At 37.0% G+C, this 13183-nt stretch overlaps 1 protein-coding gene across 4 annotated transcripts in view; it reads left to right on the top strand.

Moving 5' to 3' along the window:
• The window catches only part of trim33 (tripartite motif containing 33), a 52350-nt gene that overhangs the window by 34490 nt on the left and 4677 nt on the right, over window positions 1-13183 (top strand). For all 4 annotated transcript variants that reach the window (XM_038298527.1, XM_038298530.1, XM_038298529.1 and 1 more), the window contains 7 exons: window positions 704-833; window positions 939-1002; window positions 8972-9125; window positions 9305-9687; window positions 9826-9937; window positions 10018-10092; window positions 11776-11928. In XM_038298527.1, coding sequence (XP_038154455.1) covers window positions 704-833; window positions 939-1002; window positions 8972-9125; window positions 9305-9687; window positions 9826-9937; window positions 10018-10092; window positions 11776-11928 — 1071 coding nt within the window. The remainder of the gene's footprint in view (window positions 1-703; window positions 834-938; window positions 1003-8971; window positions 9126-9304; window positions 9688-9825; window positions 9938-10017; window positions 10093-11775; window positions 11929-13183) is intronic.

The raw sequence follows: 13183 nt of genomic DNA, 5'->3' as shown, positions 1-13183 counted from the left end.
GTTGTTTACTTTTTCAGACATGGACTTGCAATGTTGGCTGCCTGCAGCTGTGGACGCTAACATTAGCATTGTGAATGTCTGCTTACTGCAACATAAGCCCTTTATAATTCCTTCCTGACTGCCAGGGGCAGTAAGCAAAGTCACCTACGTAACATAACTCAGCTGAACTACGGTCAGTCTCCTGGGATCCTCTTACTGAGAACTTCTGAGTGACCGCTCTGACTGGCAGTCATCCACACAACCATAGTCCCTTTTTAACTTCTGTTAGACTGAGATCGAATACGCCCAGTGATGCTGTTTTTACGTCAGAATAACAGGTGTATAAAAAAACAATGAATGCGTTAAAGTTCCAACCTGAGCAACAGTTGTTAAAAACCTGTATTACACTCATCAGGTATTTAACCTTATCGTTAATAATATCTTGATCTTGATGTTCAGAAAATTTTAGGATAAAACACACTCTTTACTAGCATTAATTAGACTTTAATGTTCTGTATATGTTTTTTACAACCTCTTGGTATAAGAAAAAAAACATATTTTAGGGTTTTTTGTTCATTAACTTCATTATAATCAGTTTTGCTAAATCCATTTATTCATAGGTAGATTAACTATTCATGCAATGTTTGTTTAATAATCACTCTAAAACCAATACATATTCGCAACTATTGTTGAACTGTTGCTAAATTGTGGTTTTTGTTGTCAGTTGGAAGATGCAGGTTCCAGCAATCTTGGGCATCTTCTTTCTCGTTACATCTCAGCGAGCCAACATCAGCTCGGCTCAACAGACATGAACCCCTCACCCGGCCTGTCCACCCTCTCTCCTGGATCATCAGGTACTCACATCTTCAAAGATGGCTGCCCTACACTACTTCCTTCTTAACTGTTGAAGTAGGAAAAATAACCTTGCGGTTTTATCCCAATCTTAATTTTTCGTGCAGGTCTGTCCAACGCTCACACACCAGCGAGACCCTCCAGTACATCAAGTACAGGCAGCAGAGGCAGGTGAGGCAGCAGGAGACTTTGTGGTCAAAAAAAGGATTTAGGAGGGGAAAAAAACAGGAAATCAGTTCTTTCTAAGGATCTTAGACATATTCTTCCTCTGCAATGGCAGTCAGAGGTAGATGTGCTTGTTTGCTTAAACACAGTTCTAGGAATTTATTGATGGGGAAAAATATTGAATATGCTGTAGATTAGATTTTCTCTGAAAAGTGTTGGACTTTTTTTTTTTTTTTACTTGGATCTATTTGTGATATTATGTCTATTCTATAAAAATCACAGAAAAAGAATGTTAATCAACATTTAGTTTAAGGGATCAGTGAGTGCAATGAATTCATGATGAAAATATACATTTAACTTATTGTTAAAGCTGTAGGTTTGTTCTCCACTGTAAAATATAAGAGAGATCATCTGTGAAACCTTTGTGGCTCCTTTCAGTGGTCCTGTCGTCTTTTCCAGAAACATAGGGCACCCTGTTAGATACAACTTGTCAGATTAAACATGCTTCTGTCATTTAAGCATACAAGTCAGAGTCGCATGCAATGAGTTAATGCGCCTGCTGCAACCAAGGACAGTTTGCATTTGGAATTTGGAGCCATCTGTAAAAATATTTTTAATTTGTTAAAATTGTAGGGAAGTCATATTTAAATTTCAAATCCTTCTTGTTTAAACATTCCGTAAAAGTAAAAAAAAAAAATCCACTGGACTTGGTTTCCAAGGTTTGAAGAAGTTTCGCTTCCCCTCCAGGAAGCTTTCTGAATTCAAATGTCTGGATCCACAGTGAGTTTGAGGCTTATATAGACAAGGCCTTTTATTGCTTGGAAACATGCAAATTAAAACCGACGAGCGGGTGGCTTGGTTCCATCCTTAGCCTGTAATACCTGAAACCTGTCTATGATTGTTAAGGGTTGGTCGTTAAAGGAGGGATTGTTCACCTGGCTGAAGGGAGGAGGTACTTTGTTCCCCTGTGATGGGGTGGGGTGGGGGGTGTGGTGATATCTGGAAGGGATCATCTCTATAACTGAATTGTAAATTTTTGGAAGCTGTAATCTGAGTCCACCACCTCTGTTTAAAGTTGGTTTAAACATGTATATAAATGTAAATAAACTCTTTATCAGACCATATTGTCCCAAAGGTTAGAGAATTTCTATTTTTTTTTTTAATTCCTGTCTTAAAATCAGGTGCACAAACTGTGAATCTCATTTTACTTTGTTGCTTGTTGCCAAGTCTAATCTTTGGCTTGCAGCGCTGCAGGGTTGTTGTACTCGGCGTTATGTTGAAAAGCTCATGCCTGCTGAGGTACGTCCTGTTTGGGGAAAAGGCATTGCTCACTATGTCCTCAGTGAAGAAAACTAATTAAAATGTGACAAGCGGAGAGATTTCCTTTATAATCCCTTTTTCCAAATATTAACATGCTTTTTATCCATGTATGTTGTGGAAAAAAAGTGTTAAGTGGATAAAGTCAAGGATTTGCGGTGTTGATACGTTTTATTGGACTTTTAGGATTTGAACGTTAAAGTCAGGGGTCGGCAACCCAAACTGCTCAAAGAGCCATATTAAACCAAAAAAACAAACCTGACTGGAGCCGCAAAAATGGAAGTCTTATATATGCTTATATGGCGACATGTGCTCTTGTGTATTATCCCACTATTAAAAAAAAGGACTACGTGGGCTTAAATGTGTTAATCCTGGAGCAAATGTCACATAGCAGCATGAGGTGATAGAGGAGCAGTGAATGCTCTCACAGCACGCCGCATTACCTCCCTTCACCGTGTGGTTTAGGTTTTGTTGAATTGATGAAATTATAGAAACATGATAAAGAAATATTTCTATGGCGGACATGTTTCTGTCTGTTTCTATAACTATTCTTGTTGTTTCTTTAAAAAAGTAGTCAAAGATGTTAATAGATGTAGGCAGGAAGGATTTCCTGTAGCAGTCTGTCTCACAGCAAAGTCTGGAGGAGCCTCTGACTGAAGAAAATGTGTTGTTGTTGGACAGTCTGTAGAGGAGCTCAGGGTTTGTCCATAACATTCTTGTTAAATTGATCATTTGTACAATTTTTATAAATCAAATCCAAAATGTATCTAAGTTGCACCACCACCAGTGTTTATGTGTAAAATTCCCCAACTGTTACAAAAGTTTCATTATTACTCCAATAAACCAATAGAAGTGACATGACGCCACCTATTGGTTAATCCAGGTTGCTCATTAGCAGCTGACCAATCAGGGAGTTTTCTTTATGAAGACATGGTGTACATGCGACATTTTGTTGAGAATATCTTATAAATAGTTAAATGCTGTCATTGTGGGATATGCATTTTAGGTGATACTAAGTACTTAAGAAAAGTATTAAATAAATATTCAAATACTTTTTAATTCTGTTACCAAAAATAAAAAGAAGTCTTGAAAATAAAAAAAAGTAAAATATGGATAAAGTACAGAAGAAGAGATCACAAAGGCAATTGGCAGAACTAAAACAGGAAAGTCACCAGGGTCAGACGGTTTAGGGGCTTCTTTTTATAAAACCTTCAAAGAAGAATTAACACCACTACTATATGATTCGTTTAACTATAGTCTCAGGACCGGCAAGATGCCCCCTTCTTGGAAGGAAGCCATTATTTCCGTAATCCCAAAGCAAGGCAAAGACCAAGAATACTGCCAAAACTACAGACCGATATCGGTACTAAATGTAGACTATAAACTGTTTTCCTCCATCATAGCTAAAAGAATGGAACATTTAATGCAGGATTTAACCGATGAGGATCAAACTGGTTTTATAAAGGAAAGACAAACACAAGACAATATAAGGAGAACTCTTCATATCATAGACCATCTGCAGGGAAGTGGGGAGGAGGCAGTTTTAATTAGCATAGACGCGGAAAAAGCCTTCGACAGTGTCAATTGGAACTTTTTGTATAAGGTCTTAGAAAAATTTGGATTTAATGAGACATTTGTAAACTGTATTAAATCAATTTATCAAGAGCCAACTGCACGGATTAAGATTAATGGCAACCTGTCAGGTAGATTTACACTGGAGAGAGGAACAAGACAGGGATGCTGCCTCTCACCGAGTCTTTTTGCACTCTTTATAGAACCATTAGCTCAGATGATTAGGCAGGAAGTGGAAATAAAAGGAGTGGAAATAGGAGGGGAAGAACATAAAATAGGGTTGTTTGCAGATGACATTTTGATTTATTTAAAAAACCCAAATGAAATGTTTTTAAAAACAATAAGGTTGCTCGACGATTATGGGAAACTCTCGGGATACAAAATTAATGTGGAACAAACACAGATCTTAACAATAAATTACTCCCCGCAGCAGAAAATAAGAGATACCTACAAACTTAAGTGGAACGAAAAATCTATAAAATATTTGGGGGTAAACATAACCAAAACAATTGGTAAACTCTATGATGCAAATTATCTAGAAATAAACCACAATATTAAGAAGGACCTAGGGAGATGGATGGACATTGGCTTGGATCTCAGCTCTAGAGTGGAGATAATTAAAATAAATATTTTACCACGACTGTTGTACCTGCTTCAGTCCCTGCCACTGACTGTCCCGCTAAAACATTTTGTAGAATGGGACAGATGGATTTCAAGGTTTATATGGAACAGGAAGAAACCTAGGGTTAGATATAAAACACTTCAGCTCCCAATAGATAGGGGAGGTCTGGGCTTGCCGGCCCTAAAGGAATATTTTTGGGCCGCACAAATTAGACCTCTGGTATGTTGGTGCAATGATGACTATGTTTCAAAATGGAAAAATTTGGAATTGGGTAGAAAAGCCATAGAAGTTAAAAATGTAATAGCAGATAAAACACTCTTAGACAAGCTAAGCAATAAGATAGATTCAATAACTAAAACTACAATCGAAATATGGAACACAGTAATTGATAAATACAAGCTAGAGAAAGAAACTAGGAGTTTGAGCTGGTTTGCTTGGGATCCGAGGTTTAAACCAGGTATTTACGACACAGGTTTCAAAAAATGGGCAAATAAAGGCGCCACAGCAATGTGTAAATTGACTGAAAAGGGCAAACTGCTGAACTTCAATAACTTAAAGAGAAAATATGAACTAGAGGACCAAGACCAGTATAGATACCTGCAAATAAAAGATTATTATGAGAAAGAGATAAAAACCAACGTAAGTAAAATAATAGAGATATTTCATAAAACCTATGAGGGGAATAAATTACAAATTATTTCAGCACTGTACCAGGGACTGATGGCAGGCAGGAAGACATCTACTATCTACATTAAAGAAAAATGGGAGGACGAATTAAAGGAACATATAAGCGAAGAGGAATGGTTTAAAATTTGTAAAATGCAGTGCACGGCCACCTGCTCTCGTGGTTAGAGGGAATTTAACTGGAAAAACATGATTAGATTTTTTATAACACCAAAGGTCAGGTCCAGGATGCTATCCAGTTCACAGCCATGCTGGAGACTCTGTTGCCAGACTGATGTAGGCCATACGCACATTTTCTGGTCGTGTCAAAAGCTAACTACATACTGGCGTAATGTTTGCCTTATTCTGAAAAAAATACTGGGTTATGGAATACCCAGATCTTGTAAAATACTTTATCTAGGATGCCTGACACACGAGGTAATTCACAAAGATGATGAATACTTGGTAAAAATTTTACTTTCAGCATCTAGGAAAACCATCACAAAACTATGGTATAGACAGGACCCCCCTGCGGCGGAGCAGTGGCTGAGCATCGTGGAAGAGATTTTTCTAATGGAGAAAATCACACATAGACTGAGATTGCAGGAGGACAAATTCGTTGTTAAATGGGAAAGATGGAGCGACTACAGGCGCAAGGAGAATACCACTCTTGTACCCAGATAAATATGGTCACAGCTGTTTAACATTGTTTATGAAGTTGAATGTATGATTGCCTCTCCACTGTATGTGTTCAGAAATGTTCAATAAAAAATAAGTAAAAAAAATAAAATAAAAAAATATGGATAAAGGCCATGAAGCCTCGGGGGCAGCTGAACACAGCAGTAATACAAGTTACTACAAGTTGTCAAACGAAGACAACAAGCTAATCTCCAAGTATTTTTTTGTAGTGTTTGCTCATATATTTAGCTTGGAAAGAGCCTGCTATGCTTCATTATAAACATGTGGTAATAAACTACATCCCAGGTGGGGAGTGTTGGCATGGACTGAAAATATTCAAACTTGGCTTGATTAGATTTTTTTATCTTTTCGTTTAGGCGCTATGTTCACTCGCCTGTTTGTAACTGCAAAAGACACAGTTTCACTCGCTTTGTGTCCATCGATATTCTTCTGCTGTTTGAGGAAGGGGTTTGCCGTAACTTTGGTTTATTCGTTGTTGCCTTGAAATACATTTACAGAGTTAAAACTTTAAACGTTGCATTTCAGTAAAATGTTGGTAAAGCTAGCTATCCCATGTTTTACAGAGCTTTGTTTACACTGGTTTGCATTTCCTTGTGGGAGGAGCAATCCAAAAGTCACCATCACATAGCTGCTTAGGAATTTTATGTGCATTTAATAATTTTTTTTCTACTCTAAAATGTTGGGTGATTATTAGTCTTTATCTGATGAAACTGACATTGGTGGCCCCTCCTGTTAGCTTGAATATTGGTGGTAGAGATTACTGTGGATGGGTGACTGTAATGCAGCAGAGAGCCATGGGGTGGGACCTGTACAGTGGCCATGGTGTTTTCAGATCTTCCTTCTGCAGCTTTAAGGGAGGAGATTATTTTTTATAGGTTAAGAAATTACAGAGAGATTAAAAAGGATTAACTTTATAGCATCTGAGAAGTTATTTGAATGAGAAAACAGAAGCGATATGCATTGAGCAGAGCAGAGCAAATGAGCAAATGAAAGCAAAAAAAGCAAGTTTTATTGCTGCAAATATGCAAAAAGAAACCAGCAGAACGAAGGAACTTAATGGACCGTTGAAGCTCACATCAATTTATGTCAACATGCAAAAAGGGGCAAAGCACGCTGAAAAGGGAACAATGTTTGAGCTGAAAAAGTTCCTCATCTGTCAAACTTGGCAGTGCTTATGTTATCACCAACGCCTTTTCACCATGGCTGCTCACCGAACTGCCTCACCGACATTTATTGATGGTTTTACTCCTGATGAAGCTGGACGAGGGCCGCTCATGTGCACTTAGTCAAATTGAGGAGAGCATTTTATCATGTTGCAGAATGATGAATGTTGGGGTGTGTCAGGAAAGCTATACGGCTTTTAGGGTGAATTTGAGGAATGTCTTTGATTTGTAGAATCAGTCACTGAAGACAAAACTAAAGGGAGGATCCTAAGAGCCAGAAAAGCACTCACTGTCTGTAGAGTGAGGAGAGAACAGTGGTTTCTTGGAATGTTATATTTCAGCCTGTCCTTCACTACAAACAATCAGGCATTGATTTAAAGTTTGGTTGGACTTAGTGTTGCTTTTCAAATCTGTTTGGCTTCAGAAAGGCGAAAATATCCAATATTCTAAAAATTTCTATAATAAATCCAAATAATGTGCCGAACAATCCTCATGGGAATGCTGAAGCGGAAAGTCCAAGCCAAGTATTTCTATTATTAAAAGGGTTTTAAAAAAAACTTGGAAATTTTCAATTAATTTTATCTTAAATATTTCAGTAATGTTTTCTTTTACAGTACATCACTAACCGTGTAATAACATGGTAATAACAAAGCAAGTCACACTATATCACTTGGTAACAGGAAACACTTTATTGAGAATTTTGGTAGGGGCCGTGCCTCAAATTTTAGGCAGACAAGGTGAAGTCAGACTTCACCTTGTGAAGCAATTAATTAATTTCTTATCTAGTAAAATGCAATTTATTATGTGGATTATAACAGAAAACCAAACCTAGAATACAGCAGGCCAATCTTCTTAACTAAACTTTTGTTTATATGTAACTTTAGTTCAGTTTTATAATACTTTATTTACATAATCACAAGTTACAATTTACTTTGTTAGCTGTTGGTAGGTTGTGGCCAATAATAGATGTGGTTATGGTAATTGCCCATCCTAAGTATCCATTGTTACATGTTACATAGTAGCATTCTACTGTAATAATTACATGCAGGTAATTACATACAGATATATCTTAGTTTTGGGGTAAATACCAAATAGTTTTTCTTATTACCAAGTAATATAGTGTGACTTGCTTTGTTATTACCATGTTATTACATGGTTGTTGATGTACTGTAAAAGAAAGCGCTACCAATATTTCAATACCATTCATTGTAGTGATATTTTTATTAAAGTTTCCTTACTTTGTTTACCAAGTAAAACGGAAAAATTACACATGCTCTGTTTTTCTGTTGAGGATTTCTTGTTTACAGTTAATGACATGACATTTAGAATTATTAAAAAATTATATTTGAAATAGAAATGTGGGGTTAATGAAAGAGATGCTTAAATTAATGGTGTAATTTTTGACCCAAGCATTAGCTAACCGATTTTTCAGGTCAATACGCAGCATTTTGCACGTTATCGATGCTACAGGCAAGCTGCTCTTCTCAAAAATGTCAGCTGAGAGAACTGGTACAGTTGCTGAACAAGTCATGTGACCCAGAGTGCCGCTTCACGGCAGTCTGAGCTCCTCTTAAATGCCAGAGCTAACTAATCTAAAAGTTGTTGTTGGGTAACAAAACAAATGGGACCTTTTTTTGGTTCTTTGAAGGATTTTTTTTTTTTTTTTTTCAGAAGGGTAAATGTTTTCTTGTATTTAGTCATTTTCCTGCGTTGCTTATCTGTTTCAGTTTCTCTCACTCCTGTTTCAGTAAAGTGTCGAATTTATTAATAAATGACTAAAAGGGAAGAGTAAAGAATAAAAAGTTAAATTCTGAACAGCATCTTCTTTGGAGTTGAATGTAGTTGAAGTTGCCGCCACCTCTTGGCATAAAGACGACAGTGTTATTATTTTCATAGATTCCTCAGTTGCAGCACTGATGGATTTGTTGGTCTGTTTCAGCTGCAGCTCTGCTGGCAGAGCGGGAACCGGCGGTGGAGCGACTGCAGAGCAGGTGAAGGTGAAGAAGGAACCTGGTACTGGGGATGAGTACAGCTGTCCCTCCTCTTCTGTGAAGACTGAGCGAGGCAAAGACTCTGGGAGGAGTGCCTGTATGGTATGGACACCATTTTCAGTGTAGCTGTGAAGGAATCACATCATTTAAAAAAAAAATTGGAATCTCTGCACTTTTTTGGATGTAATTCACTTTTCTGTCCTTGTCCATCTGAATATTCATTGTTTAAAATGAAACAAAGAAGGTTTTTTAAAAAGCTGCTTATTGTTTCTTTGCTTTAGATGAGCAGTCCAGAGAACAGCCCACTCGGAGTTGCATCCATAGGCCAGGATGCCTTCAGGGGTGTTGGAGAACGCATCAAAACAGAACCAGCATCTGAGACGTCTTGTTCCGGCCTGAACGGCACATCCTCCTCTACCACTAACACTATATCCACCGCTACCTCGTCGTCCACCACAAGTCAGGGAGGCCCTCTCACCAACGGAAGCGTAGACAAGAGAGGCGGGACTAATGATGCAACGCAGGGTGCTGGTGGGAAAGATGACGACCCCAATGAGGACTGGTGTGCTGTTTGTATCAACGGTGGTGACCTTCTGTGCTGCGACCGATGTCCGAAAGTGTTCCACATGAAATGTCACGTTCCCACCATAAAAATCATCCCACAGTAAGTGCACCTTGCAGAGTTGCATGTTGGGTATTCTTGTTGAACTCATTTTTGCTGCAATGGTCAGAGTTGTAATACTCCCTACTGTGGAGCCATATCAAACTAAATGTTGTGCTTTGTGTCATTTTTGTCTCTTAGGGGTGACTTTCTCTGCACGTTCTGCCGGAGTATAGCCAACCCTGAGATCGAGTACTGTGATGAAAGCAAGAGGGTCAAAGGCGATCAGAGCCTGGGTCCTGAAGATCAGCGGGTCAGTGCTGCTAAAACCCCCTCAGATGACTTCTTTATGATGCTAACAACACATGTAACCCAATCTTTTTCTGTCTGCAGAGATGCGAACGGCTCCTCCTGTATATTTTCTGTCATGAGCTCAGCATGGGCTTTAGAGAACCCGTTTCAAGCTCTGTAAGTGTTCCTGAATTCCACACAAACCGTTCAACCTGTCACTATCTGAACTATCGTAGCAGTCACCACATTAAGGAGCTTTCAGCCATTTGGTTTTAGTCCAAAGTTAATTTATCTGTGCTGTTTTTCTTAGTTTTTTTTTTTTTTTTTTGGATCATAATCTCAGGGATATTTTGAAATTAATGGGTGATGTAATTTAGCTTGTGTGCAGGTACCGCAGGTTCTGTTTATTCTTCCTGTGGGATTTTGGTTTTCTCCTAAACTTTGATAGCTTAAACACTGGAGCATGAGAGAGAAGCTCACATGACATGCTAATTTCCCTGGATGCTAGAGAGCTCTGTTTAGGTAATGAGAGGCAGTAATAAGCAAGAAAATAACTAAGTCAGATCAATGAGTTTTTTTCTGATACTTGCATGGTGGTTTTGTTGTAGTCCCAAAATGACAGACGCATATCATTAGCCTGGCAGATTTATTGATGGATTTTAAATGGCCTTCTAGCCTGTTCACAGACATTCAGGCTCAACCCTCTAACAGACATCTGATTTCCCATTTTTATAACCGTTTTAAAACTGATGTCTCTGTCTTCTCTGCCTAAAATGAAAAGTTGCTTATAGTTTTTGCAAAACCTAATCATGTTAATAAGAGTTGGACAGAATAAAACTCACAGTTCCTTTTTCAAATATTTTTTTCAGTGACACGACAAATAAGCTAAGGTCATATTCTTTATAAATTTTAGAGCAATGATATTACTGAACTGCATGGATATAAAAGGAAATAAAATGTTGGAAATTAAATATGTTTTCTAATCATAGCTGGCAGAGAATACACTGAAAAAACGATCTAGAAATAAGTATAATTTTCTTAAATTAAGTTTATTTACCCATAATTTGAGTAATTAAATGAGGTAGTTTGCCAATGGAATGAATATTTTTACTCTTAAAATAAGATAATTTGATAAAATGCACTTGAAATAAGACAATGCAATTGTGTTTTCCTATTTTAAGAGAAAATTGTCTTGTTCCATTTGCAAAATGTCACTTTTAACTCCTCAAACCAAGAACAAATGGATTTATTTTAAGGAAAAATGACTGATCTAGATTTGGATTTTTTACAGTGTATATTCAGAATTTTAGTAACCATTGCATCCATAATGTCTTTAAAGTTGGAAACGGTAAAGGACAACTTATATATGAATAAACATTAATGACTTTTATTACAAAAACAAGGAATTAGACTCATTTTTCACCCATATAATATTTGCATACAATATCTGGTTGGATATCGATGACAGAGCGCCATGCATTCCAACTTGTATTATAAACACATTTAGCCGCTAGATGGTCTCTGTCACCCCTGATGCACAACCTGCATGTATTAAAGTAGGTAAGATAGAGATGCTCACAGAAAACTGAGGGGAAAGAGAAACAACTTCTAAATACAAAACAAGAAGAATATATAATGTAGGTTTGTTTGGATCAAATATTGTTTTTGCATATATCTATGTATACATGTATTTTAGAAAGTATACTAGCTGTTGAAGCCTTAATACAAAATCTCACATTTGAATAAATGTTCAATCCTTTAGAAGCCTTCACCTCAGTTTTCAATTATATTCATATCATGCCTTGTTTTTATACAACATGAAATATTTTAAAATGGAATATACTCGGTCTTTGGACCTAGGTACCCAACTATTACAAGATCATCAAGCAGCCCATGGACTTAAAGAAGGTGAAGAAGAAGCTGCAGCTGCGCAGCTCCCAGTACTACAAATCCATCCAGGAGTTTGTGGATGACATGCGCCTTATCTTCAAAAACTGTGCAAAATACAACGAGGTGAGCAGCATGTGTTTTCAGCCTGCTTGGGGAATGGCAGCTACTAAAATTGTGCATGCAGAGACAAGTTCCACTGAAGTCTACTGAAGTTAAAGAATCCCATAAAAAATAGAGAATCAACATTCTTGGAGGAAGGTCTTACTGTTTTAGAATATTTATAGTTAAGAAAAGGAATCACCAGTGACTTATGTAGGTCTGTTAAATACTCCTTAAAATATTTTCTCCCAGGTTTGTTGTTTCTCGATCATAAAAGAAAGAAATTTGAACTTGGTGTTGAGTTTATAATAAAAAATACAGATAATATGAAATATTTTCACTCATTTCAGGAAGTGAAGCTCATTTATGTATCGTTTAATTTTACAGAGTAAAATATTTCAAGCCATGATTGAGGCTTACAGATGATAAGAATCCAAAATCCAGTGTCTCAGAAAAGTAGATATTTGCAAAAGAAGATCTTCAATTAAAACAAAAGATATTTTAAACACAAACCTCAGCCTTTGTTGAAGTATGTCCAATTCTATGTACTTTATAACATTCCAGTTTTTGTAGCTGTATCAGTGATGAAGGTAAAGGTAGACTTTAGAAGTTCTGAGGGAAAGGGTTCAGCCCAGATGATGGTTGGATTAAAACAACATTTGTTTTTGCTGCTGTGGGAGCATGAAAAAAATTCCCAGTACTTTAGTATTTAGCAACTTAAGAGCAGGGAATCGGCCTAAACCACAATTTTAGAAACGGATGCTTCTAAAACTGAGGACACATCTGGACCAGAAAAAGGGACTGTCTCAAACAGTGACTTCTCACATCTGTACTGCCAATAACTTGATTCCCTCTTATTTCCCATTTATGGATTTTCATTGGATTTTTTTTTTTGGTTCTTTTTTACTACATTTTTATAGGAGGTTATAGTTAAAATCCAATAGTCTTGATTCCACATTTTTTACCTTTTTTTTGTATTTGACCTGACACATTTTGTTCATAAACTATTAAAGAAATATTTAATTATACAAATAGATAGAGATATTTTAGTCACTTTTTCAGTGAAAGTCATGTATATATTTATTGTTTAACTACACAGCCATATTTTTCCTAATTTTTGTCCTATTAAGTATTTTTGTAGGGTGCAGTAAAAGAAAAAGCCTTAGGATGGAAAAAAAAAAAAAATCTCCTTCCTCATAAACCACTGCATCATGGCATTGTGGCACAGAGGCACTCAGACGGTGGCCCAGTTGTTTGATTGCAGCTGTCAGGTTAATTG

This window comes from Cyprinodon tularosa, unplaced genomic scaffold (genome assembly GCF_016077235.1).
Source record: "Cyprinodon tularosa strain WSP-4 unplaced genomic scaffold, ASM1607723v1 ctg409, whole genome shotgun sequence".
Lineage (NCBI taxonomy): Eukaryota > Metazoa > Chordata > Actinopteri > Cyprinodontiformes > Cyprinodontidae > Cyprinodon > Cyprinodon tularosa.
The sequence above is the reverse complement of the archived record's forward strand: the minus strand, read 5'-3'. Positions and strand labels throughout refer to the sequence as shown.